The sequence below is a fragment of the Chrysemys picta genome, chromosome 11 (assembly GCF_011386835.1).
Source record: "Chrysemys picta bellii isolate R12L10 chromosome 11, ASM1138683v2, whole genome shotgun sequence".
NCBI classification, from domain to species: domain Eukaryota; kingdom Metazoa; phylum Chordata; order Testudines; family Emydidae; genus Chrysemys; species Chrysemys picta.
Window position 1 is genome coordinate 65686892 of NC_088801.1, and position 25718 is coordinate 65712609.

The 25718-nt window shown below is 42.5% G+C and overlaps 1 protein-coding gene across 9 annotated transcripts in view; it reads right to left on the bottom strand.

Moving 5' to 3' along the window:
* ERBB4 (erb-b2 receptor tyrosine kinase 4) overlaps window positions 1-25718 on the bottom strand; it is a 986993-nt gene that overhangs the window by 194989 nt on the left and 766286 nt on the right. For 4 of the 9 annotated variants that reach the window (XM_005279678.5, XM_005279676.4, XM_024109251.3 and 1 more), the window contains 2 exons: window positions 18109-18153; window positions 17913-17987 (listed from right to left, as the gene is read on the bottom strand). In XM_005279678.5, coding sequence (XP_005279735.2) covers window positions 17913-17987; window positions 18109-18153 — 120 coding nt within the window. The remainder of the gene's footprint in view (window positions 1-17912; window positions 17988-18108; window positions 18154-25718) is intronic. The other 5 variants (XM_005279681.5, XM_005279679.5, XM_065561083.1 and 2 more) reach the window with 2 other exon arrangements.

The following is a 25718-nucleotide window of genomic DNA, read 5'->3' on the forward strand; positions in this document are numbered from 1 at the left end:
TGGGAGTGCTGGCTCTGGGATGGGGCCAGGGATGAGGGATTTGAAGTGCAGGAGGGGGCTGCGGGTTGAGGCAGGGGGTTGGTTTGCAAGAGGGGGTAGGGGCTCTGGGATGGGGCTGGGGATGAGGGGTTCAGGGTGTGGGAGGGGGTTCTGGGCTGGGGCAGGGAGTTGGGGTGCAGGGGGGTGAGGGCTCTGTACTGGGGATGTGGGCTCTGAGGTGTGGCCGGGGATGAGGGGTTTGGGGTGCAGGAGGGGGCTCTGGGTTTGGGGGGGGGGCTCAGGGCTGTGGCAGAGGGTTGGGGCTTACCTCGGGCGGCTCCCGGTCAGCAGTGCTGCAGGACTGAGGCAGGCTAGTCCCTACCTGTCCTGGCACCACACTGCGCCCTGGAAGCGGCCAGCAGGTCTGGCACCTAGGCTGGAGGGGAGGGGGGACACGAGGCTCCGCACGCTACTCTTGCCTGCAGGCACCACCACCACCACCCCAGCTCCCATTGGCCAGGAGTGGGGAGCCAGTGCTCAGGGTGGGGGCAGCGGGCAGAGCCCCATGGCCCCCTTGCCTATGAGCTGGACCTGCTGGCTGCTTCTGGGACAGGTAGGGACTAGCCTGCCTTAGCCCTGCTGCACCGCCGACTGGACTTTTAATGGCCCGGTCGGCGGTGCTGACTGGAGCCGCCAGGGCCCCTTTTCGACTGGGTGTTCTCATCAAAAACCGGACACCTGGTCACCCTATGATTAGGATATATTTCCTCTCATAGTCTAGCAACAAACAATGGTAGTAGTTAGTCCTGCATGTGTGCGGATACTTTTTGGTATTCTAATAAATGCCTCAAAATGGCCACGATACTGTATTTACATTCAAACATGTACTCTTGTTATTTCTCATTAAATTCCAAATATGCAAAATTTATCTGAGTGAGACATATGAGGGAATAAACTTCACCAATGCTCATAAATATCAAGAAGAATCCAAGGTAGATGCATAACAAAGTATACTGTATTTCTGCTTTTGCCTGATGCAACTTTGGGAGTTTTCACTATTATATTACAGGAGTAGTATTCTGTCTGTGAAAATGTCCTACATAAATTATACCAATCATTAGAAAATCCCATTTGATTAAGAGGACGAAAAAGATAAGAGAAATTGAAGAGACTGGTATAAACAAATGCAAGGCTTATGGGAAAAGAAATGGATACTATGATATGCCTAAGAATTCCAATGCATATATAATATCTTCAAGGGTGCTTATGCTATTGGTCAAAATACTAGGATGGATTTGTAACCATAAATCTGAATTTCCTGGCAATTCTAGCTATATCCATATAGCATTTGGCTTCAATTTAATTTTCTCAATTCCCCTCCCCCAGAAGTAAAATAAAAAGAAATCTCAATGATGAAAGGTATAAAACAGAATTTTCAGCTCTATTTCTGATCTCCATTTCAGTCTATACCAATTGTACTGGATGGGTGGCAAACTTGGGGAGGGAATGTGGTTAAGGGAGGAGTTATAATACTAAAAATTGCCATGAAGAAGTCTATTGTTTATAAGGAATAGATGCACCTATTTGGCTAAAGCAAACCTTCATTTGAGACTCAAACCAATCTGTTTTTGGTGTTTGAAATTTTTTTTCACTCCCAAGTCCCTTTGCACTTCCTGTTTCGAGACAGAACTGTAACTAGATGTGCTTCAGTACCAGACAAAAGACTTTTCTTATGCTGTCTCCAGCCTTACCAGAAAGAGGAAATACAAAAATCTTAATTTTATGAGTCTTTCAATCCAATTTTGCAGACTAAATAGGTTCAGATTATTTGGGCAAAACTGGCATTGGCAGCTAATCATATAAGGAAGGACACTGTTCAGAGCAAAGACTATGTTTCAAGAGACCTGATTTCTACTCCCGACTCTGCCAGCGATTTGCTGTGTGGCCTGGGACAAATCACTGTAGATCTGTCTACATTAAAACCTGTTACCATGTTTGTAACCAGGATCTGACCTAATTGATTGCAAAAATGGTTTAGGTCCATGGTTAGCACACTGTTCAAAATTGTCTTCATGTGTTTATATTATGTCAATGGGACCACCTAAATGGGTTTATATAACCAGGTTAAACAGTCCTCCTTTCTCCCAAATCTCCGTATGGGAGACCAACACAAAATTCATTGCATATGTTGCAAGGGTCACTCAGTGTGCGAGTGTTCCAGGCACTCCAGCTCCTGTCTACCTATGCTAGCCCTCTCTCAGAATATTTTTGGACAAGCATCCAGGAAGTGGTGAGCTGTTTAAATACGCAGACATTTCCTTCTGTTGACCGCAGAGAAAAACCTCAGTATTCATTTCAGCCAGACAGCTGACTTGGTGCTGTTCGTGCATTCACAGTTCACTGAAGCCTTGAATGGACATCTAATCCAACAGAAAAGTCAGGACTCTGCTTACGATCAAGGAATATATCCAGAGAGATGGTCCAACTGCACCTCTCCCTCTCCATCAAAGGTCATTTGCCACACATCACATTTTTAAAATATATGGAGGGCTAGTGAATTTTCAGTTCTTAGGGGAGGACTATGAGAAAACTTGGGACACCTTGCTAGAGAGAACTGAAGTAAAGATGCTGATACATCTTTGGTTTCCTCTTTTCCCCCCTCCCCTTTCTAACTAAATGCCAATCCACCCCCAGTTACAGACCTATCTTTGCTGTGGGAGAGAAACAGTGATTGAAAGATTACATGAACCTGTCAATGACAGGAATCTGGCTTCTGGGCCGTTGGACAACTTCACAGAGCCAATTCACACAAAGCTGCAATGGTGAGGCAATATTGCACTTTGCCTCCAATTCATCTACATGCAAGGGATATCACTGTCACAAGAAAAAACCCACACATCTACTGGAAACAGGGGTATTTTAAAGCTAAAATATTCTTTCAATCTGTTCTTTGTCTATTATCCTTACTGTGATTGAGACTATGCATATTAATGGCTACTGGCCCATTTTTGATGTGACAATACATTTTTTTCCTCCTGAAAATCATGATGGGCGGGTAGACTGACAATTTACTTCTAGAACTTACATGGTTCAATGAGAAAGGTTATTAAACTAAGCAGTCCAGGGCCTATCCAAAGCCCACTGAAATCAATGGAAAGGCTCCCAGTGACTTCAATTGGCTTTGGATCAGGCTCAGAGTTGACAAGTAGAAGACAGAGCTGGCTGCAGCTGCACTGGTGAAATGCTAGATTAGAACTCATCCCCCCCCCCCCCCCCCCCCGTCCCCCAGGGTGACCAGATGTCCCAATTTTATAAGGACAGTCCCAATTTTGGGGTCTTTTTCTTATATAGGCTCTTATTATCCCCCATGCCAGACCCAATTTTGTCACATTTGCTGTCTGGTCACCCTCCCTCCCTCACACTTATTTCTCTGCTGCTTTCTTCTGACCAACCTACACATGTGTTAAGTCCAGAAGGGACCATTATGATAATCTAGTCTGGTCTCCTGTATAACAGGGTGTAGAACCTCGCCCAGTGATTTCTGCATTACACCCATAACTTTTGGTAGAACTAGAGCATATCATTTAGAAAGACAAGGAGTCTTGATTTAAAGACTTCATCTGATGGATAATCTACCATCTCACTAGGTAAATTGTTCCAATGGTTAATTGCTCTCACAGTTAAAAAGATTAATCATATTTGTAGTCTTAATTTCCTATTTTTCTTCCTATTGTCTCCTCTCCTCCTACTTGACCATCTCTTTTGTCTCCTTTTCTCAGTTCTCGGCCCAGTGCCCTGCTCTTGAACCTTCCTGGCTCTCCTTGTTTGTCAGGTGACCTCCCCTCTTTACAATCAAATTCCTCCTCAAAACTCTACTTCTTCCACAAGGCCTTCCAATAAATGAGGTGTTTAAAAGAAAAAAAAATCCAATGGCTACTGGAAATTTGACCTTCAGCAACCATGTAGCATGACTGTTTTACATGCACCTTTATCGTATGCATGAGGTTATATTTGTTCTATACGTCTGCATTTAATTTAGACCCTGATGCTGCAAGGATCAGAACCTTAGACTACAAGCTAGTTGGGACAGGAAGCATATTTAATCTGTGGTATTTGATCAATAATACACAGTAATATAATTAATAGCCTGTGCCATTTTCTTTCTTCCACAAGGGTGCCCGTGTGTTTGTTCAGTCATCTGCAGTGGATGTCTACAGTTCCCAGACATTCTCCACACTCCTTTGTGTGAGACACAGCAGTGCTTCAGTTGAGTGCTTTGTTAGCCAGCAGTGCAAAGAGTTTCAGGATGTGTGTGTTAATTAAACATGTCTATTGAACTTGACTGAGCAGAAACAGGGTGTGCAGAAACCATAACCACAGAAGAGTAATTCAAGATTAATATGTTCTTGAGTGACTGAAGCAATCTCTGCATTATTCCTGTAGAACCATCTGTAGGGGGCTGTCTACTTAGCCTATGCCTAAAATGGTCTTTGGAGATAAATTAACACTCACCCTTTGTCCCTTGTTGGCTTCTGTTTCTCCATTATCGTATCTTATTTCTCGCCTCCCTCAGACTTCCTTGGGTTACTGCCTAAGTACCTCTTAAGACCCATTTGAGCTACCCTTTACTGTCAGCTAGATATATCTGCACAATATCTACACAGGATTGTTTAGAGTGTATGAAGTCCTGAGACCTAAAAGTTAAAATGAAATAATTTGCAAAATAACAGGAAATAAAATAATAAAATAATAATAATAATAATAATAAAACCACTAGAAAGACAAATGAATGATGGGATGTTGGGTTGTATTTTTGTAATCGACAGTGTGTGTTATAAGCAGGGTTTGGATGGGAGTCTAAAACAAGTTGTTTGAGGAAATGATTGGCATGTTTTTACTGTGAAGGTTGAGGGGAAATTGTATGTGTGCCAATTTTACTGAACATAAGGCTTCACAAATTTTACAAGTCAGGACTTATATGAAAATTTGTTTCATCCAGTTTTGTTGAGCCAAAATCTGGCCTTTGCCTGCATAACTACGTTTTGACTTTGTTCTTGAATTTTTCTCTGAACGTTGCACACTTGAAAGTGAGGGATTAGTAGCATTGGCCAGAGACATGCACTGAGTAGGCAGGCACAGTGCAAACCTCCTCTGCCAACAAACCTCCATCAGGACCTGCCAGCACCTGCTTTTCATGTTATCCCATAACCATTTCTTCTCTTTTTGATAACATGCTCAACCGTGAATGTCTCCAAAAATGATTATCTGCATTATCTTTTGTGGTCTTAATGGCTGACATGTTTGGAAGGAAGCCTGCTTACCAGTGTATCGAGCTGATTTTGTTAAAAGTTTAGTTCAGATTGAAAAATAATGTGAGGCGTTTGTTAAAATTACAGTCTTCCCTCAAGGCAACTCCCCTGATGATGTCAAAAGGTTACACAAACAAAAACATTATCCGCATTTTCTAAAGATAATGCATCTTTGTGTAATCAATATGTCACTTGGAACCTTTGCATAAACTGCACTAACTTCAAATAACTCCGTAATACTGAATATACATCTATAACTCCAAACAGCACCTCAAAGCAATGCATCTTTAAGAAGAAGAAAACAACCAACAATCTGCATTAAGGGACAATCTAAGGTGCTCATATACCTTGTTAATGAGCAGGGCATAACACCCTAGATAAATATAGATCCTCAAATTTCTACTATTAATGTAAATTCATACAGAGGGAAGACCACTTGTCCCCAAAAGCACCACATTAAATATAAATTCAGAAATAACTCTTTAAAATAAGGAAATTATTTATTCAGACAAAATACATGACTCCCTCAGGTGACTGGGGGCCTGAGCCCAACCCCATTGAATGCATGGGATTCAGTTCAGCTCTTGGTCACCTCGGTGGGGCTCAACTTGAAAACTCAGAAATAACACCATAACCTAACTCCTAACAATGAAATATGTATTTCGCTACAACGGTGGGTGTACGTTCACTTCTGGCCAGGCACTAGGGCAGACCAAGGACCTGAGCCAACTCCCACTGAAGCCAGTGGGAACTAGAAGCTGCTATCCAGTGGCGAGATTCGCGGAGTGCATTTCTACACAATACCACAGTTGAGCTTCAAACAAGGAGCCTTGTGGTCCTATCGTTAGCAAACGAGCCTAAAGAAGACCTCATTTGGAAGACGATGTTTACATCCTTTACAGTTAGCATGTTAGAATAGGCAGCTAGAACAAATGGGGGCTAGAGATCACCAGGGAATGGACAGTCACCTAATGAACCCCTCTCCTTTAACTTTAGATGCTACATGAAAATGAGTCTTTCCCTGGGTAATGAGAGAAAAAAAAAGACTCTGCTTCAACTATGGGGTGCATAAAGGGAATAGAGACAGTGTCACATGATAGGGACAGAGCAGGAGTCAGGCCTATTGGTTAGAATGAGAGCTAGTGGCCAGGAACTGGAGCCCAGGGTCAGAGCTGGAGTTAGGAGCCAGAGCCCAGCATCAGAACCGGAGTCAGAGGCCATATGCCAGCGCCAAGAGTCAGAGCTGAAGTAAGAGGTCAGGAACGGGAGCCGAGGATCAGAACCAGGTTACCTGGAGTAAAACAGGGCGGGGCAAGGCTGAGTCCAAAGCAGGAGTGGGGCTGAAGCAGGGCTGGAAACGAAGCAGCAGCAGCAGGACTGGGAACAAGCAGGCGCAGGAGCTGTTGCAGCCATGAAGAATGCTTTGAGCAGCTGCTGCTGGGCTTAAGAGCCGGGTCTGCTGACTCTTCCAACCAAACAGGTGGCATAGCCAAGGAGGCAGCCGATTACAGGCCAGCTGCACTCGTTAGGTTGCCTGGAGACTGGCTCTGCAGCAGGCCCTGCTTTCTGACAGACAGGCGCTACTTCAAGACAAATCATAATAGCAGTAATCTAAATCAAGGACACATGTACTGAATAGCTGAAGCCCTCTCTAAGAATGGGCCAATCAGTTCAAGTTAAATGAAAAGTGACCTCCACTTTCTCCGAAAACTTGAAAAGAACCTAAATTGAATCTTCTGACAGGCAAAAGGATTTTGGGGAACTACCGTATTTTTTAAGTTACCTAGACTTCTGGATGTCCTTGTTCTGGCTGGTACTGGAAGCACATCTCTCTGCATTGTATTTCTACCCCACCTATAGTAGAAAACACCTCCAATTTTGAGGTATCCAGCCTAGTTTTGTAGACTCACAGTGTCTAGACAGTTCTGTTAAGTATCCAAATTTTTATCTACAAGAATTTCCAAATATCCTGAGATTCAACCATCACGGCTCCCACTAGCCACGGTTCGCTGCTCCAGGCCAATGGGGGCTGCAGGAAGGGCGGTCAGTACGTCCTTTGGCCCGCACCACTTCCCGCAGCCCCAATTGGCCAGTGGGAGCCGCAATCAGCCAGATCTGCGGACGCGGCAGGTAAACAAACCGGCCCGGCCTGCCAGGGGCTTTCCCTGAAAAGCGGCGGCCCTAGTTTGAGAACCACTGATGTAGATAACAGTACAGTTCCATCTACCATCTCAGTAGATTTTTTCCCACTCTAGTCATAATAAAGGAGACAAAGAGCAAAATGCCTCTGCAACATGGTTGAACTGGTTTCACACAGGCAGGGTGTTGCATGTGAAATGAATGGTTTAGAACATCCTTCCAGTTCAAATACAAATTTAGTTATTGGTAAGTCTTCGCTCAAAAGCACCAATAATTTACATGGCATTTTTCCAGCATGTTACTTCACTTCATAGTATGAAAAAATGTATATACACAATAAGAGAAAATAATTCAGCATGATGGCATGATTTGCTAATGCTCTGAACCTGCACAATTGCTGATGTTTGTGATAATCCTTCAACTTTTGGAAATTATTGCAGTTCAGTATTTTGCAATTAGCACCATTGAAACTTGTTAATTTCTTAGAATTTGTAACAAAATGTTGTTGGTTTATGATTATATATTTGCAGGTCTCATGCCTTTGTGACTAGAACCCCTTTTAACAAATCAGAATCTTGTATTTCCACTCATATAAAACAAACTGAAGAATTCAAGTCTGACGTAAGGTTAGCTCAAGTTATTTGCCATTTCTAATCTAATATTGAAAAAGCTTTTGGAAAATAACTGCAGAGAGAGTGAAGAATTAGTGAATGAGTGAATAATTAGCAAGGCAGTGTACTTTGTGGATTGTACATTAATTCAATCTAATTTGTATTATATAGTCACATCTTGGTGGGCAGATCTAAATAAATTATGACTTGTAAATAAATCAAGCACTGTAAAACAGTAGGAAATGCTTTCAAAACCATTTACACACACACACACACACACACACACACACACACACACAGATTAAAGAATGGCTCTATCCCTGGCCAAAAGGCAATCCCTCTTCTATAACAATGATGTAGTTTAACATTAGAAATTGACTTGAAGAAATCTAACCAAACAGATTTGACCCCATGAATGCCCACAACACAACCACACTAGCAATATATTTTCCATTTTATGCAACAATTGTAGCTTCTTCATCTTTCCACAGATCAAAAAGTGAAGTCTGGGGCCACAGAGAACGATGTGCTGTTGAGACTTTAAAATTAAATACACTTTGTCATGTATATTGTCTAAATTTAATTAGAGGGGCAAATCCTGCAAACTTATTAAGGCAAAATGGAAGAAAGTCTGCAGGCTTTAGTCCACATTTATTGTATGTTAAATATTAATGAATTATTAAGAAATTATTCACTGAGTCTTAAACACTGCATCTTACATACTTTTAAAGCTCAATGAATGTGTTTTTAATAATAAATAGATAATTAATTTATAATAACTTATTAAATCTATATTAAATCCTCATTTGAAGCAACTGAATTAAGAAACGAGACTGGAGGGACGAACAGTGCAGCCGTGCTGTGACAAAGTCACTTTTTTTACTGCATAATGTCAGTATACATGGAAGATCACTATTACCAGAATTGTAATTCATACACTGCAATTTACTGGAAGAATTTCAGGCTTCTAATCAACCTCACTCTTATTGGAGTTTACCTATATCTGAGATCATCAGAAGCATGTCTCACTGGATGTGTGTACACACACTATTATGACAAAAACAGTGACTGCGATAAATTATAGAAATAAGAGTAAGAAATGCCAAAGATAAGGTTGCACGTTGCTTATCAGTTTTCAGTTGCTCAGAACTTTCTGGAACTCACTTTTTCAGCTGAAATTTACCAGCCTTGCTCTCTGTTTGTCGTCGTCTTCTTTTTTGTTAAAGTTTGAGCAAAAATAGTTCACCCATTTTCAAGCACTTGGAGAGTTTTAAAACAAATACAATTTTCCTCTCCTGAAACAATTTTTGCAACCTCCTTTATCAGAATAGCTCTGCGGCTGAAACAGTTTGCGATAGAGAGATCAAATTTGGGTATGGAAATAGCCTTCACTGAGGAGAAATGCCTGTGAGCGTACTGATGTAATTTGGTTGTGATTTGACAGAGACCCGTACATTAAGCATGCCCAGTATATTTTGCATCATGCTTCTCGCAAATCTGAAAAGCATGCACTCACGGAAGGCTGTGGAGAACACGCATGAATAGGTAACCTAGCTATGTAGCGTACTGAAGTTATGATTAGGGAGGGTTATTGAGGCTAAGCCAAGGGAATTCTGTTGCCGTTGTAATTGCAAAGGGTACTGTGTTGCAGTGCACTTTAGGCGGGGTGGTGGGCCACAAAGGAATCACTGAGAATGCTGGTAGGTGCAAAAGGATCGCAGCGGCCTGCTTGCCTATTTGGTAAGGTTGGGCAGTAGGGAGTGCTGCTCTAATGCACCTGAGGAGCTCTGTAGCTAGGGAAGGTAGGAAGGTGTAGCACACACTGTGTAAGATCATATTTGATAGACACTATGTGATCATGTCATTAAAGAGCACCATAACAATGCATTCACAAGGGGGGCTGTATTAAGGTTGCACGTGCCACCTTATCTTTGGCATTGCTTACTTTTGAGTGCTTAGCCACACCATCAGGTTTTACATGCACTGATCATGATCATCTACCCCAAGGGGACTCTGCCTATCACGAAGAGTAGCGAAAGTCCCAAATTGCCTCAGTTCACTATACTTTACTCACTATAGTGCCAAATCTACTGCCTTAGTCTAACTTTGAGTGTATGGCCTTTTTACGGGGGTTTCAAGGCAGTGGGGAGTGGGAATGTAATTCTCCCTCCTGCAAGCAGCTACTGGTGCATCTGTAGCCCCTCCTCTCTCCCTTCATATTAGGCTGTTGCTGTTGGTAGCTCCTCTGAGGAGAAATTCCCTCTGCCTTGTTTCTATACTTCCTCTGATCGGCTTCAAGCCCCCATACACAGTGGCTCATGCAGAGCGCCCATAGGGATAGAATTCATAGCACACAGTGGGTTCCAATGTGTGTATACACAAGTCCCTCTAAACTCAGTACTATAAGTTAACTACATTACACTAGCACCTAGAGTCTAAACCCAAGATTAGAACCCCATTGTGGCAGGTATCATGCACCCACATAACTGTAGGGTGACCAGATGTCCCAATTTTAAAGGGACAATCCCGATTTTTGGGTCTTTTTCTTATATAGGCTCCTATTACCCCCCACTCCCATCCCGATTTTTCACACTTGCTGTCTGGTCACCCTCCATAGCTGGAGACTGTCTCTGAGATTGCAGTCTAAATATGCAAGACAGATAAAGTGTGGGAGAGGAAAAGCAGCACTGGGAGGGAAGTGACATGCCCAATGTCACCTAAGAGTCCAGTTGCAGTGCCAGGAATAGAACCAGGTCTCTTGAGTCCCAAACCAGTGCTCTATCCACTAGATCAAACTGCCTCTCATGATAAACACAACTTTATATGTCACTCTGTTTTATTCCAGAGGGATAAAAGTGTGACCTCAACCATCGAATCCATAGACGTCAGGACCAAAAATAGTTTGCTTTTCTATTCTTTTTCAATTTTAAAAATACAATCCGTTCCCTGAATTGATCTGTTCTGCGACTGTCTTAGAAAGTCTCTCTGGAATAGTATATTTTACCAATCAAGAGGTAGGTTTATAGTTTTATACTCACAAATAAAACTTATTTTCCTCCCTTGGAGTAAATTTTTATGGGGAGAATTTTTGGTGGGGCTTTTTTGGTTTGTTTGGGATTTTTTTACATTCTTTCAGGAATGGCTGTAATTATTCTATAAATAACTGGAACATATGGAATGCTTTACTCCAAGCACTGGAACAGAGTGCTATAAAAATGATGAGCACTCAGAGTTTATTAGAGGTGGGTTTCCCATCCCCTCTCGTGTATTCTGTACTACAGAGTTACTGTGAAATTCTAATGAAATCACACTGGGTAGGGGGTTATGAAACAGCTACAAAAGGATTTGCTTGCATTACAAAGGGTTTACTGTTAATTAGCTCTTGTATACATACACTGTATATAAAAAACAATCTTTTGTTTGCAAAGGGATGATTAGTGGGGAGAGTGTGGTTTGTTAATAGGAAGAAAGTATGAGCCTATTGTAATTTGAGTTAATATCTACACATCGTTTTATATAACCACTTCGCAATGGGGGACCAGACTAATTAGCTTCAGTTAGTTAAAAGAAAATGTGAAGCCCATTTAGTTAGGGTGTAAATCAATACAGTTTTATTCAGGGAACTATTAAGGTGGTGTTTCCTTGCTGCTCCATCCCCTGGTTACATCTTCAGGTTTATGATAGATCTCATACCAGAAAAATGCAACAGAGGGTCCTGTGGCACCTTTGAGACTAACAGAAGTACTGGGAGCATAAACTTTCGTGGGTAAGAACCTCACTTCTTCAGATGCAAGTAATGGAAATCTCCAGAGGCAGGTATATATCAGTGTGGAGTTAACGAGGTTAGTTCAATCAGGGAGGGTGAGGTGCTCTGCTAGCAGTTGAGGTGTGAACACCAAGGGAGGAGAAACTGTTTCTGTAGTTGGATAGCCATTCACAGTCTTTGTTTAATCCTGATCTGATGGTGTCAAATTTGCAAATGAACTGGAGCTCAGCAGTTTCTCTTTGGAGTCTGGTCCTGAAGTTTTTTTGCTGTAAAATGGCTACCTTAACATCTGCTATTGTGTGGCCAGGGAGGTTGAAGTGTTCTCCTACAGGTTTTTGTATATTGCCATTCCTGATATCTGACTTGTGTCCATTTATCCTCTTGCGTAGTGACTGTCCAGTTTGGCCAATGTACATAGCAGAGGGGCATTGCTGGCATATGATGGCGTATATAACATTGGTGGACGTGCAGGTGAATGAGCCGGTGATGTTGTAGCTGATCTGGTTAGGTCCAGTAGGAGAACACTTCAACCTCCCTGGCCACACAATAGCAGATGTTAAGGTAGCCATTTTACAGCAAAAAAACTTCAGGACCAGACTCCAAAGAGAAACTGCTGAGCTCCAGTTCATTTGCAAATTTGACACCATCAGATCAGGATTAAACAAAGACTGTGAATGGCTATCCAACTACAGAAACAGTTTCTCCTCCCTTGGTGTTCACACCTCAACTGCTAGCAGAGCACCTCACCCTCCCTGATTGAACTAACCTCGTTAACTCCACACTGATATATAGAATCATAGAATCATAGAATATCAGAGTTGGAAGGGACCTCAAGAGGTCATCTAGTCCAACCCCCTGCTCAAAGCAGGACCAATTCCCAGCTAAATCATCCCAGCCAGGGCTTTGTCAAGCCGGGCCTTAAAAACCTCCAAGGAAGGAGACTCCACCACCTCCCTAGGTAACGCATTCCAGTGTTTCACCACCCTCCTAGTGAAATAGTTTTTCCTGATATCCAACCTGGACCTCCCCCACTGCAACTTGAGACCATTGCTCCTTGTTCTGTCGTCTGCCACCACTGAGAACAGCCGAGCTCCATCCTCTTTGGAACCCCCCTTCAGGTATATACCTGCCTCTGGAGATTTCCATTACTTGCATCTGAAGAAGTGAGGTTCTTACCCACGAAAGCTTATGCTCCCAGTACTTCTGTTAGTCTCAAAGGTGCCACAGGACCCTCTGTTGCTTTTTACAGATTCAGACTAACACGGCTACCCCTCTGATACTTGATACCAGAAAAATGGCAGCTTCACCCCTTCCTTAAGGAATTCTTTTCCTTTGAATTATAGCTTGAATGCTTCATCTGAAAGTTTAAATACCGGCAACTTAGTGAAACCTAGATACACATTAACACTACTAAATTTTATCCTGTGCCTGGCTTGGATAACTGAATTGGGCAGTTAAATTCTGTGGGAAAAGACCACACCTGTATTGCTGGGCATTGTTTTTTTCTTTTCTTTTTTCAATAAGATGGTGGAGTTTCTCTCTTCACACTCCCTCTCCCTACCCCCCTTTCAATTACTCCTAAAGTCTCTTCATAATCATTACAGCTGGCATTTTCAAAGGCACTTGAGGGAACAGAATCATAAAATCATAGAATATCAGGGTTGGAAGGGACCTCAGGAGGTCATCTAGTCCAAGCCCCTGCTCAAAGCAGGACCAATCCCCAGACAGATTTTTGCCCCAGAGCCCTAAGTGGCCCCCTCAGGGATTGAACTCACAACCCTGGGTTTAGCAAGCCAATACTCAAACCAATAGGTCTCAGCTCCTGCTGAAATTCAATTGGAGCTAGGCATAGAGCGCCTATAGGTTCCCTGGAAAATCCCGGTGTACATCTCTGCATAGTATACACAATTCACCTCTCTTTTCCTCTTGGTTTTCATGAAAGGATTGGTGTGCAAACATGTCCCAATAAAATTAGCTGAGAATACCAGAGTTCAATAGCACTCTGATCGTACTCCCTCATTTCCCTCCTCTCCCCTCCCCTCCCCCGGCCCCGGGCCTGGTATGTACCCTATGCTGAGGTTCTGGAGAGCAAGCGGTGATATAGGAATAAACTATGCCATCTCTGTGCCAGCCAAGGTGTCCCCTTTGATTTAGGAATTCTTAGCTGGCAAAGTCTGTTCCATTTCTGGTTCCTTAGTGTCACTGGAGCAACTCAAAGAGGCAGAAGCCAGTGAGAGAATCTGCTCCTAAAGTCAGCGTAACACATAAATTTCAATCGGATACCACCATGCTAGATATTACAGAAATACAACAGAATGTGTCAGAAATGTGGAGAACTATGGCTTTCCATAGTATTACTAGAACTACAGTGCAGTACCTCCTATGGTTACAAGAGCTGGAATTTGGCAACTAGCCACAAATAAGAGATGCTCATTTCTCCCATGAGCTCTAAAAGCTTTTATGGGTTAGTTCAAGGAGACATTTACTCTCTTTATAGTTTGAACTTTTTCTGGTAGTTAACAACATGGTGAAACCCTTTGTAAAGATAAACTTAATTTATTGAAAATAAATTTGGGTCACTGTGGAACAAAGGATCAGTGTATTTATAGATCTAACAAGCAATCTAACAGCGGTTTGGATATCAATCAACTGGTCTAGAGGAAAGGGGTAAAATGTTCCTCCTTTGTAAGTGCCGTTCAGATGGAAATGAGAAAATAAAAGCATTTCTAACATCACCTGATGTGGAATTCTACTAGGAAATGTTAGGAGTAAAAATCCCTGAGTAAAGGGATTATAATGTATAACCATTAAAGGCTCTAGACACAAGCTGAAAGAGGGTATGTTTTGAAATGTGACTGCTGGTCTTTTGGAAAACAAGCAGTGTAGCACACATCCGATTCATCTTTATTAAACATGACAGTAAAAATTCTTCTGCTATCCTACCAGACTCTTGCAAAAGCCTTCAGGCTAACGGATCATGGCAAAAACAATTTGCAAATTACAAAACTGGGAAAAAACAACAACATTGATTTGAAAATGGAAGCAGATGAAGGAAGTGAGAAGTATTTCATTTGTCTGCATTACAGACTTTGTTCTCATCTTCTGCTGGCTGGTTGAAAAACAGAGCACTCTGCCTCTCAATCCAGTACTGAGTCAAGTCAATGTGAAGCAATGGTGAAGATGCAGACTAGACATTAATGACCTGAAGTAGGTCATGGTGGATAAAAGGTAGCTAGAGGAATATGTAAAGCGTTCCATTTAAAGTGAAACAGACACACTTTGGTTTTCACCACTTGCATTACACAGAAAATATACCATTTTTGCCAGTGCAGTTTTGCTTATTTTTTGTCCCAAAAAAGGGCATCATTTAAAAATGGATCATTTAAAAAAAATTAACAAATGTAGGTTTGGAAGCTGTAAACTGGCTCTGAAATTTCTAACGCAGGTTTGAAAGTGACAAACATACACATCCTAAAATTTAATCACATTTACACGGCAATCATAGTCACAAAATAAATGTAGCAAAGTTGTCAGTTTTAACAGAAATGTTCTTTCTTTCAAATGGCTTTCCAGATTCCATAATTGAGGGTCATTCATTTCTCATACGGAATGGAGCAGGACATGCCTCATTTGAATGGATTAAAACATCTACTTCAATTTTCACACCCACGCCCACACACATCTCAGCAGTCTGTTTTACTGACTTGACATCAGATCACAGATTCAGAGAGATGAATTCACTTATCTACACGTCTTAAAATAAAAAGGATCTGCATTGCTTGTTTTAAGGTCTTGAAAAATGATTTCATACTAGCAAATATCATCTGTAGCACAGTGCCACATCCCGAATTCTGCACATTTCCACATTAGTGTTTGCAGCGTTGCTGTAGCCATGTTGGTCCCAGGATATTAACAAGACTAGGTGGGTGAGGTAATATCTTTTATTGGTCCGACTTCTGTTGGTGAAAGGACAAGCTTTCAAGCCTGGGCCCAGACCTGAAGAACAGCTCTGTATACGCTCAAAAGCATGTCTCTTTCAGCAACAGAAGTCGGGCCAATACAAGATATTACCTCATCCACCTTGTCTCTCACATATTTCATTACTCATTTTGCTACATAAATTTAGGATCTGATCTAACAGACAATGACATTAATGTGAGTCTTTCCATTGATTTCAATGTGCATTGGATCATGCCCTTGGAGATTTAAGTAAGTATCTAGACAATAAATCCATCTTCTGAAGTCAAAGTTAAGCTTACAGTTCTGCCAGTTAAATCAAATAATGAATAGTCTGATGTGCTCTCCCCCTATTGTGCTAACAATATCAAGCAGCTTCACTTAAAATATGTATACTGGAGACCACAGATGATGTACACAATGACTGGCGTGATGTCATTACTTACCAATAATCTTCCCAGTATTTCCAGTACAAAGCATATAACATTCTTAAGATTTTGTTTATTCCATTCTCATTTTAAAATACAATATTGTAAATAATTAAAGAAACAACCAAGACCCCAATCATGCAAATCACTTATGCACGTCCTTAACTTTAATCACGTGTGTAGTTCTGTTGAAGCTGTTTCGGTTAAGCATGTGCTAAAGTGCTTTGCTCATTTGGGGCCAAAGGGCTTGATTCAAAGCTTAGTGAAGTCAATGAAGTCAAGATTTTCAGAAGTGCCTGGTGATTTGGGGCACCTCAGTTTTTGGTACACAGTCTGAGATTCTTTAAGAGGCCCTTATTTTCAATGAGTCTTAAGCTGGGCCTTTCAAAACGGAAAAAAGCGACAAAGGGTCCTGTGGCACCTTATAGACTAACAGACGTATTGGAGCATAAGCTTTCGTGGGTGAATACCCACTTCATCAGACTGAGGTACCCATGATCAATAGGCACTCCTGAAAATCTGAACCTCTTCCCATTAACTGCATTGGGCTTTGGAACAAAAATTAACGGATCTTGCCTAGACCATTTAAGAAGGAGATTTGGCTAGCATTTCTAGTTGTATTTTTTTCACATCACTCTCCCTTGAGTATAAACACTATCAGTCAACAGCTAGAAAATAAGGAGTTTCATGTTGAATAAGTAACCTGGAGGCATGGAAACATTTAAAAAAAAAAACATTCGGCTCCTCTGAGGAAAACCAGCTAGAATGCTTTATGAGGTGAAGTTGGTTGAAAGGAAAAACTCCTAGTCAGGTTCTAGACCCTAAGAGCCTGGAAGTATACTAACCAGTTTGAATTGAAAATAAATCCAATGAAAAAAAAAATCATAGGACATGAATGGGATATAACAAAGGGGAACATAGAGGCCTAACTTAAACTCAAACATATGTAGATTCTTCCTACATAAATCTGGCTTGTTCGTCATGGATGCATTTTAGACCAAACCTGATGCAAGGAGAGACTGAATTTCTCAACTTCAGTGCCATTTTTGAATGGTAAATTAACAATTAAGGTGGCTAGAGCTAGTCAACAATTTTTGGGATAATTTTTTTTGGTAGAAAAATAGATTTGTCTACTTTGTGATGTTTTATGAACACAGTTAAATTTTGAGAAACAAATTTAAAAAGAAAATCACAGTTGTAATTCAATTTTTTCATTTTGGCTTTCAAAAACCGAAACTAAATGAAAATCTCAATTAAATGAAATGTTTAGTTTTGTTTAGTTGTGAATTTTTGTTGACAAAAAAAGGTCATACAGAATAGCTCTGGGGATTTTTCAACCAATTTTATTAATAGCATAGCTAACTTGACTTTAATAGAATATCAGGGTTGGAAGGGACCTCAGGAGGTCATCTAGTCCAACCCTCTGCTCAAAGCAAGACCAATCCCCAGACAGATTTTTGACCCAGATCCATAAATGGCCCCCTCAAGGATTGAACTCACAACCCTGGGTTTAGCAGGCCAATACTCAAACCACTGAGCTATCCCTCCCCCACACTGTAAAACAACCTAAAAGCTGAACTGTATATATCCTACTCTTGAAGATACATTATGACACAATTTACGCACTCTAATTCATATTTCTAACCCAACTGGTTAGTACAACTCTCCTATGGTAACTGGGAAAGGATCCTGAGGTACAAGATGGAAAGATGGAGGATGTTACCTAGCATGCTGTGGTAAGGTGGACTGGCGCGTCCATGGATAGTAAATGCAGTCATGACTAGTGGGACCTCTACACCTGCAGGCAATTACAGAACAGAAAATATCATTCGCCATTCACAGGGACATGCACACACACGCCCTGGCCCACACGTGGAGTATGGGAGGGGGACAGTGGGAGCAAAGTACTCAGCAAGTACCTATCCATCAGGCCGATGCAGTCCTCAATACGGGGGCCTATGCACCTGCAGCAAATCCAAATTGAAAAACAGGGAGAGAAAGAGAGAAAAATCTGTTATTTACAGACAGAAAAAAACAGGAGCCCCCCCTGCCATGTGCCAAACTGTTAATTATAATTCTCGAAAGACACCCAAGGCATCGTGAAATTACAGCTTGTGACACAAAGTACAAACAACAAAAAACAATAAAAGCAGCACCAGCAGCATAAGGTTGGACCAATCTCGGCTCGAACAATACTTAAGGCAGGTTTCACCTGCTTACGTGGGAGGCCTAACAATACGGTTGCCTTTCTGGCTGTTGTTTAAAATATCAAACCAGTGATTACTGCACACAGGCTGCTCATTTGCATGGCTCAAGATCTACAGGAGTTAGGTGGAGAACTATTTTCCTTAATTAATGTTGTTGTTCATACTGTACTCACTCATAGACAGGGTCATGGCAGAAATATTTGGAGCCCTGTCATCCCCTCGTCTCATGGCAGCTGATCTGCAGAAGTGGGCAGAGCATGAGGGGGAGTGGCACTTCTTGTCTTTTTCACCCAGGCTTCTTCCCTGAAGCCCTTCACTGGGATCAAGCCGCGGTGGCAGAAGAAGCTTGCCACTTTCCGCAGCATCATCTCACACCAAATCCACAGGGCTCCATCCGCAATGATTTTCCACAGCGTGGCATCTCCTTCCGCAGCCCTGAAGGGAGGCTGAGCTCCAAGAGCAACGACTAGTAAAGGAGCAATATGGCGTTACCAGAACTGTGCCGCCAAGGCTCTGGGGAACCAGTAACTGGCACAGAGCCTCTGTGAATCCTGGGCAATCGACTGGTTTTGGAGGACCTAACAGCCTTGAGCGAAGCAGATGCTGAGTGAAGATTTAAGTCCCCAACCTGCAAACCACTCCTCGTGGGCAAGACTCCTATGCTCACACTGAGCCCCACTGAAGTCCATGGGGATCTGCCTCCACAGAGCTGCTTGTGGGACTGGGGCCCTTATGGAGTTCCCTATCCCCTCGGCAGGAGCAGTCTATGATGCGGCTGGCAGGATGCTTAAATGGAAAGTCAATTATGGCATGAAGACAGTGGCCACGATTTTCAGAAAATAGATGCCTACAAAGTTAAGCTCCTACGTCAATATTTAGGCACTCAAACAAGCAGCCTGAGTTTCATAAGTGCTGAATACCCACCAGCGCTGCTAGGTGCTTGGCACTCATGAATAGCAAACCATGTTTTTAGGTCTTTAAATAAGGGCCAAGGAGCTGGGATTTTCAAAGGAGCTTAAGGGAAGCAACTCTCTGAAAATCTCAGCCTTTCATTTCTGTTCTCATAGAAGGAGACTTGAAAAAGATTTGAGAGAGTTTAAATAGGCTCCCCTGGGGTCTTTTCTCCACTTTGCTATCACTTGCCACTTATGAGCTTTTACTTCCTTTAAAATAAAATATTTAAATATCAATCTGTCTTTAAAAAAAAATTCACTGATTTCACTGAAGGCCGGTCTCACTGACCATTTTTCCTTGGGAAGAGCAGTATAATACTGCACCTCAGTTCTTGTTTGTTTACTGATATTTTTATTTTTGCATAAATGCTGTGACAGGCAAACAAAAACAGATTGCAAAGGTTGCCTTAATAATGAACTCAAGCAGTATTCTGTACATGAAGCGGATATACTTAATGGCCAGGTAGTTAGACAGACTGCATAGTGGCAGGCTTGGATTTAAATACAATTCATAGTGTATAGTACAGAGAACTGTGACAGGCTCTTTTGAAATTTCAACTGTCTTGGGCTTCAAGGGTTTATATTCTGTCCAGCCTCAGGCACATCTGTAACATTTCTTCTTCCCCACATGGCATGCTCAGCAGTTCCCAAAAAACCCAGCTCAGTAATGAAGGAGGCAGAAAAGTTGTTCAGAGCACCCATTCTCCAGCATGTCAAAAGCTGCTGAGCTCAGATCCTTGCTATAAATAAAAAGAAGACCTTCTTCAAATTAGAGGCCTGAAAGCCCATTATCAGGTCAGATAACTGGCAGCCTAATGTAAAGAAGAGCCTGTGGTCTTGGAATCATTTTACATCTCTGTTGCATTTATTCTCTCAAGCTTTGGAAGAATCAGACCTAAACCTGGGGAAACTGTCCTCTTGGCCGTTTGGACTTCTTCTGTGGTCTAAACAGCAATGCCATCGATTTTGCGTTAAACATATAACATCTTTATGCCACTGTTCTCTCAGACTCAAACAGAAGTCCCTTTAGGGGCAGATTCTGCTACTCTTATTCATGCTGAGTAATATTTACACCTCAGCTTAGCTCATTAATTTCAAGATAACCACACAAGGAGTGAGGTACTACTCAACGTGAGCAAGGGTGGCAGAATCTGGTGCTTAGTAATTTTCCGGAGAACCATCCCCATTTTCCGTCTGAAATCACCAGTCACTTTTATTCTGGAAATAACTGCTTTGGTTTCAGTGTTTCCAGATCGCTTTTAAGACTTACAGATCACACATGACAATAGCAATATGTTTTGTGTGGTACTGATTCGTCCCCAGATTTTCCCTCTCCTGGGAATACTGGGGATCTGAATATGATTTCATTCCAACTTCTCCCTGTAAATGAATTGGTTAGTCGGTACATATACCTGTTTGTTAATGAGATGTGTAGTGATTTATAACAGTCCATACACAGTTGGTAAAAAAATAGATACATTTGGTAGCCAGTATAGGGTTTTAGATACAGTAACTCCTCGCTTAACATTGTAGTTATGTTCCTGAAAAATGCGACTTTAAGCGAAACAATGTTAAGTGAATCCAATTTCCCCATAAGAATTAATGTAAATGGGGGGGTTAGGTTCCAGGGAAATTTTTTTCACCAGACAAAAAACGATGTATTATATAGATATACACACAGTATACGTTTTAAACAAACAATTTAATACTGTTCACAGCTATGATGATTGTGAAGCTTGGTTGAGGTGGGGAAGTCAGAGGGTGGAAGAGGGTGGGATATTTCCCAGGGAATGTCTTACTGCTAAATGATGAACTAGCACTTGGCTGAGCCCTCAAGGGTTAACATATTGTTGTTAATGTAGCCTCTCACACAAGGCAGCACGAACACGAGGGAGGGGAGACAGCACAGCAGACAGAGACAGACACACACCTTGTGTGTGGGAGAGAGAGAGAGAGAGAGAGAGAGAGATGCACACTGCCCCTTTAAGTAAGCTGACCCACTCTTTAAGTGCATTGTCTTTTTAAGTGGATCAGGAAGTTGAGACAGCAGCTGCTGCCCCAAGCTCTCTCTGTCTCTCTCTGTCCGTGTCTCCTCCCTGCTCTATATGGGGAAGGGATAAGCGGGGTGCAGGAGCAGGGTGGAGGGGGACATGCTAACATTAGTCCCCCTTTCCCCCGCCCTGCACAGCAAGCAGGAGTCTCTAGGAGCAGCTCCAAGGCAGAGGGCAGGAGCAGCACATGGCAGTGGGGGGAGGGACAGCTGAACTGCCGATTGCTAGCCTGCTGGGTGGCTGCAGCACAGGGAACTTAGGGGAGCGGGGAGCTGATGGGGGGCCGTCGGTCCACCTTAGTTCCAAGCACCCACCAGCTAGCTGCAATGGGCTGCTCTTCCCGTAAGCAGTGGACAAAGCAGGCGGCTGCCAAACAACGTTAGAAGGGAGCACTGCACAACTTTAAATGAGCATGTTCTCTAATTGATCAGCAACATAACGACGAAACAACATTAACCGGGACGACTTTAAGTGAGGAGTTACTGTAACTGTCCTCTGAAAAGAAACGAGCGGGTTAATAAAATGTAAAAGTAAAAACAACAGCTGTCCTTTCATGAAGTGATCCTTTCTCCTTAGCTCCCTCAGTAACACAGAGATACAGTTTTCCTCAGAGTAGAGGAAGCAAGGCTCTTCCCAGTCAGAATCCATGAAATGTCCTTAGTTTTCCAGTCAAATGGCACACAATTCTAATGAAATCGGTACACGATTTCTCTAAGGTGCCACAAGGACTCCTCATTGTTTTTGCTACCACTCTGAAACCTATGCCGAGGAGGAGACTTTAAAAAATGATTATGTTTTATTTCTGTGGAAACTTTCCGGTTTGGATCACTGGGCGGGAGAACCTGCCAATACTTTCAGAACGCCCATGAACTAAAGGAGATAGCGGTCTTGTGCACCTCAGAGCTACTCCAAATTGGCATTGGATACTTGATGACAAAAATGCTGGAAGTTTCTAAATGCGGTTGCTGTTGCATACAGTAAGCCACTCCTAGGCAGTTCTCTTGCTCAGTATAAGACAATTAAAAGGGCTGGATGCTTTGATGATCATTAACAGTATTTGCAATTATACCTGTTCAGATTGGGTAATAAACCCCTGCTCCAGTGTGCAAACTGATCACCTGCAGGTACCAAGGAGCAGTTTTGTCCAAGTGCATTATGAGAAGGGGTGAGGTGGGACACTTGCCTTTCTCTGCAACCTAAGGGATTGACCACTGCTGGAAGCAGGAGACAAGCCTTGATAACTAACGGTCTGGTTTGGCAAATATCCTGATCCTAAAAGAGCAGCCTTGCAGGAACGAGCTCGCACTGTATCTGATTGGTGCTCTGCAGCGGCATAACACTCGTTGACAGATATGTTCGCTGTACTGCTGGTGTCAATTTTGCTCCTGCAATCGATCTAGCACAGAAGCTAACAGACACGCTAGATGGAGTATGATTATGATTTTGCTGAACCAGTTCAGTTGTGGGCCAAATATCTGAAGAGACATGCCATCACTGTTCCTTTTTTCTTCTTCTCGAAGAGTTCTGCTCAAGGAGGAAAATTTAAATACTCAATCCTACAGGAAGGCAATGAAGCTGGAGAATTCTAAATTAGAAGGGGGCGGGGAAGACAAATTGATTCCTTTTCTCTCCCCAGGCATATTCAATGAGAGCCTGACAATGTTGGCAAGAAGACGGACGATGTATAAAAAACAGACATCTGGGGCACTCATTATGACCATCACAGTTTAACGTAACTGCAGAGCGATACAAGTACATTTGAGATGATATAAGAATATTTTTAGAAGTACCAGAAAGGAACATTTGAGGTTAACCAGATTACTATTTTTTTTTTTAAATAAAAGGGCTGCAGATAGACGTTTTCCAGACTGTTAATCTAAATCCAGATGTGTCTGATCAGTAGCTTCAAGGAACGTTCCCCCTTTTATAAAAAGGGGATGAGGATGTCACTAGACCTAGCATTTGACTGGCCAAAGCTAACCTACCTGCTCTAGAGACCAACCATACCTCTGTGTGCATGTTACTCAGGGACCGTAGAGGAAAACATTTTGGTACCATCACTGCGGGTGTCTGCCGTTCATCCACAGACTGGCATATCCTGGTAAGGTGACATATTTATTCGTCTAATGAGCCCTGGCAGCACGGATGCTGCTGGATGAGGGGAAAGCCGAAGGTTAAAGTATCAAACGACAACACAAAGACCCAATGCACGAGAAGCTGTTGCTCCATTCATCCAAGAGCTGCCAGGGAATATTATCAATTCAAAGTTCAGCTGCTTAGAGCCCTGCAAAATCCCAATGGCTTGCTGCTTTCTAGTTGTTTAAGAACCCGAAGGGCTAGATTGGCACAATCATTCCTCAGCTGCACAGGGGTAATTTCCCTTTTCCCCTACCCGCATATTGTCCTGTTCTAGCCATAATGGGGAAAACAGGGGCCCATTGGTTCAATACTCCTTGCTCTGAATAATAGGTATACCCAGCCAGCTAATCAGGTCCATTTCCAGGGCCTGATTAGCTGGCTGGGTATACAGAAGTGACTGAGCTGAAATTACCTACGTCTGCCGCTGAAAAAGGGTGGAGCAGAGGCAGAAGTGTGAATTTCTAGTCTGCTCTTGGGCCAATGCAGCTCCATGTGACCCCCTGCTCAGGGCAGTCTGTAAATGTAGAATCTAGACCAGTGGTTCCCAAACTGGGGTTCATGAACCCCTGGGGGTTCATGAAATGTTACAGGGGATTCTCGGGAAAAAATTCCCTAATGGCGGAAAGAGCTGTCCATAGGGACCCCGGCAGCCTGGGGCCAGCAGCCCAGAGCCTTGGGGACTTCCAAGAGCTAAGCAGATCAAAGCAAGCACATCTATCACACTGAAGTGATTTAAACTTCAAGGCTCCTTATAAGAAATGGAAAGGGAGGTGGATATTTTTTGCTGTTTTTAAAATTAAACAGGCTGCTAGTGTTGTTTTTAAATGATTATGAAGAACAAGTTTAAGCTTTATTGTAACGTGCATTGTTTGCCTGGACCGCTCAAGACTTGAATGCTCGTGTAGGAGGAACTCTTTGAGTTGGCGTCTTAAATACCTTCCTGCTGTTTCACATCTGATACTCCTTGATGAAACATAGGAACCAGAGGCGCCAGTACGACGGGAGGCGGGGGGGGGCAACAAGGGTCACGGGCTGCCCCCGCGTCGGTGCATCCCCCCGTGGGTCCCTCCCCTTTTTTCCAGTAGCCCTCGCGGGCACACCTACTTTTCCGGTGGTGCCCCCCCGGTCCTGGGGTGCACAGGGGCTTTGCTCCCTCACTCCTTTTTTCTACTGGTGCCTCTGATAGGAGCCTTGTCTTATAACAGGCTTAATCAAAATAGATCCAAGCTACAAAAGTGAGATCTTGGAAGAGTGTTACCATTTTCATAATGTAATAAAAATACTGTAATGATAAATAATTAATAAATAGTGTGTAATAAACACATCATAAATGCAAATTTTATATTTCCAAGATCACTGCTTTTATAATTTATGCTGAGGTAAGGGAGAAAATCCCTGGAAATATTCAGTTTTAGGAGGGGGTTCACAAGACTTGACATTTTAGTGAAAGGGGTTCGCAGGTTGTTAAAGTTTGGGAACCACTGATCTAGACATAGAAGGAGTTGATCGGAATGACACTTCCATAGTCCAGTAAAGCCATCATTGGAAACCCTGCTCCTGAGGTAAGTTTCTATCTTCATAGTGTTTCTTCCTATCCTGTTCGCCTTCATTTTTTTTTTAAATTGCATAACTCTGATTTAAAAGGGCTGAGAGGAAGACGAATCTGCAACAGATCCTGGCTGTGTCTCTGCGATCTCGCTTTCATTTCCCTAATGGCTCTATTGTAATTAGATTTGCAAAAACAGCAAAAGGTCTCATTTTGAATGGCAACAGCTGTTGACATCAACATTATATTGAATAATTTCCTGCTTTAATTTTAGCTGCAAAACAATAAAATCCTCCTGTGGAGGATTACTTCACTGGGTGAAGTTTTCTTGTTCTTCCTCTGCCTCGGACATAACCCATTGTCTCCTCATAAGAATATTTTTAACTCAAGTGGCTCGTGCAAAATGATGATTGCTTACTTCTCTAGAGTTACTTGGGTACAGGATTTCTGAATGCTCATGCCACTTTCTGAAGCCTTGCCTCTGGCTGGTAAAAATTCACATCCCTTAAAATGTGCTGACCTGGGGCCTGTTTTCAGAGGACTGCCATTAGAAAGTGACTTGGTTCTTGATCCATACACACCAGGAGCAGTGTTTGAAGTCAAGTCCTCTGGCACTGGGCGCTTTGTTTCTGC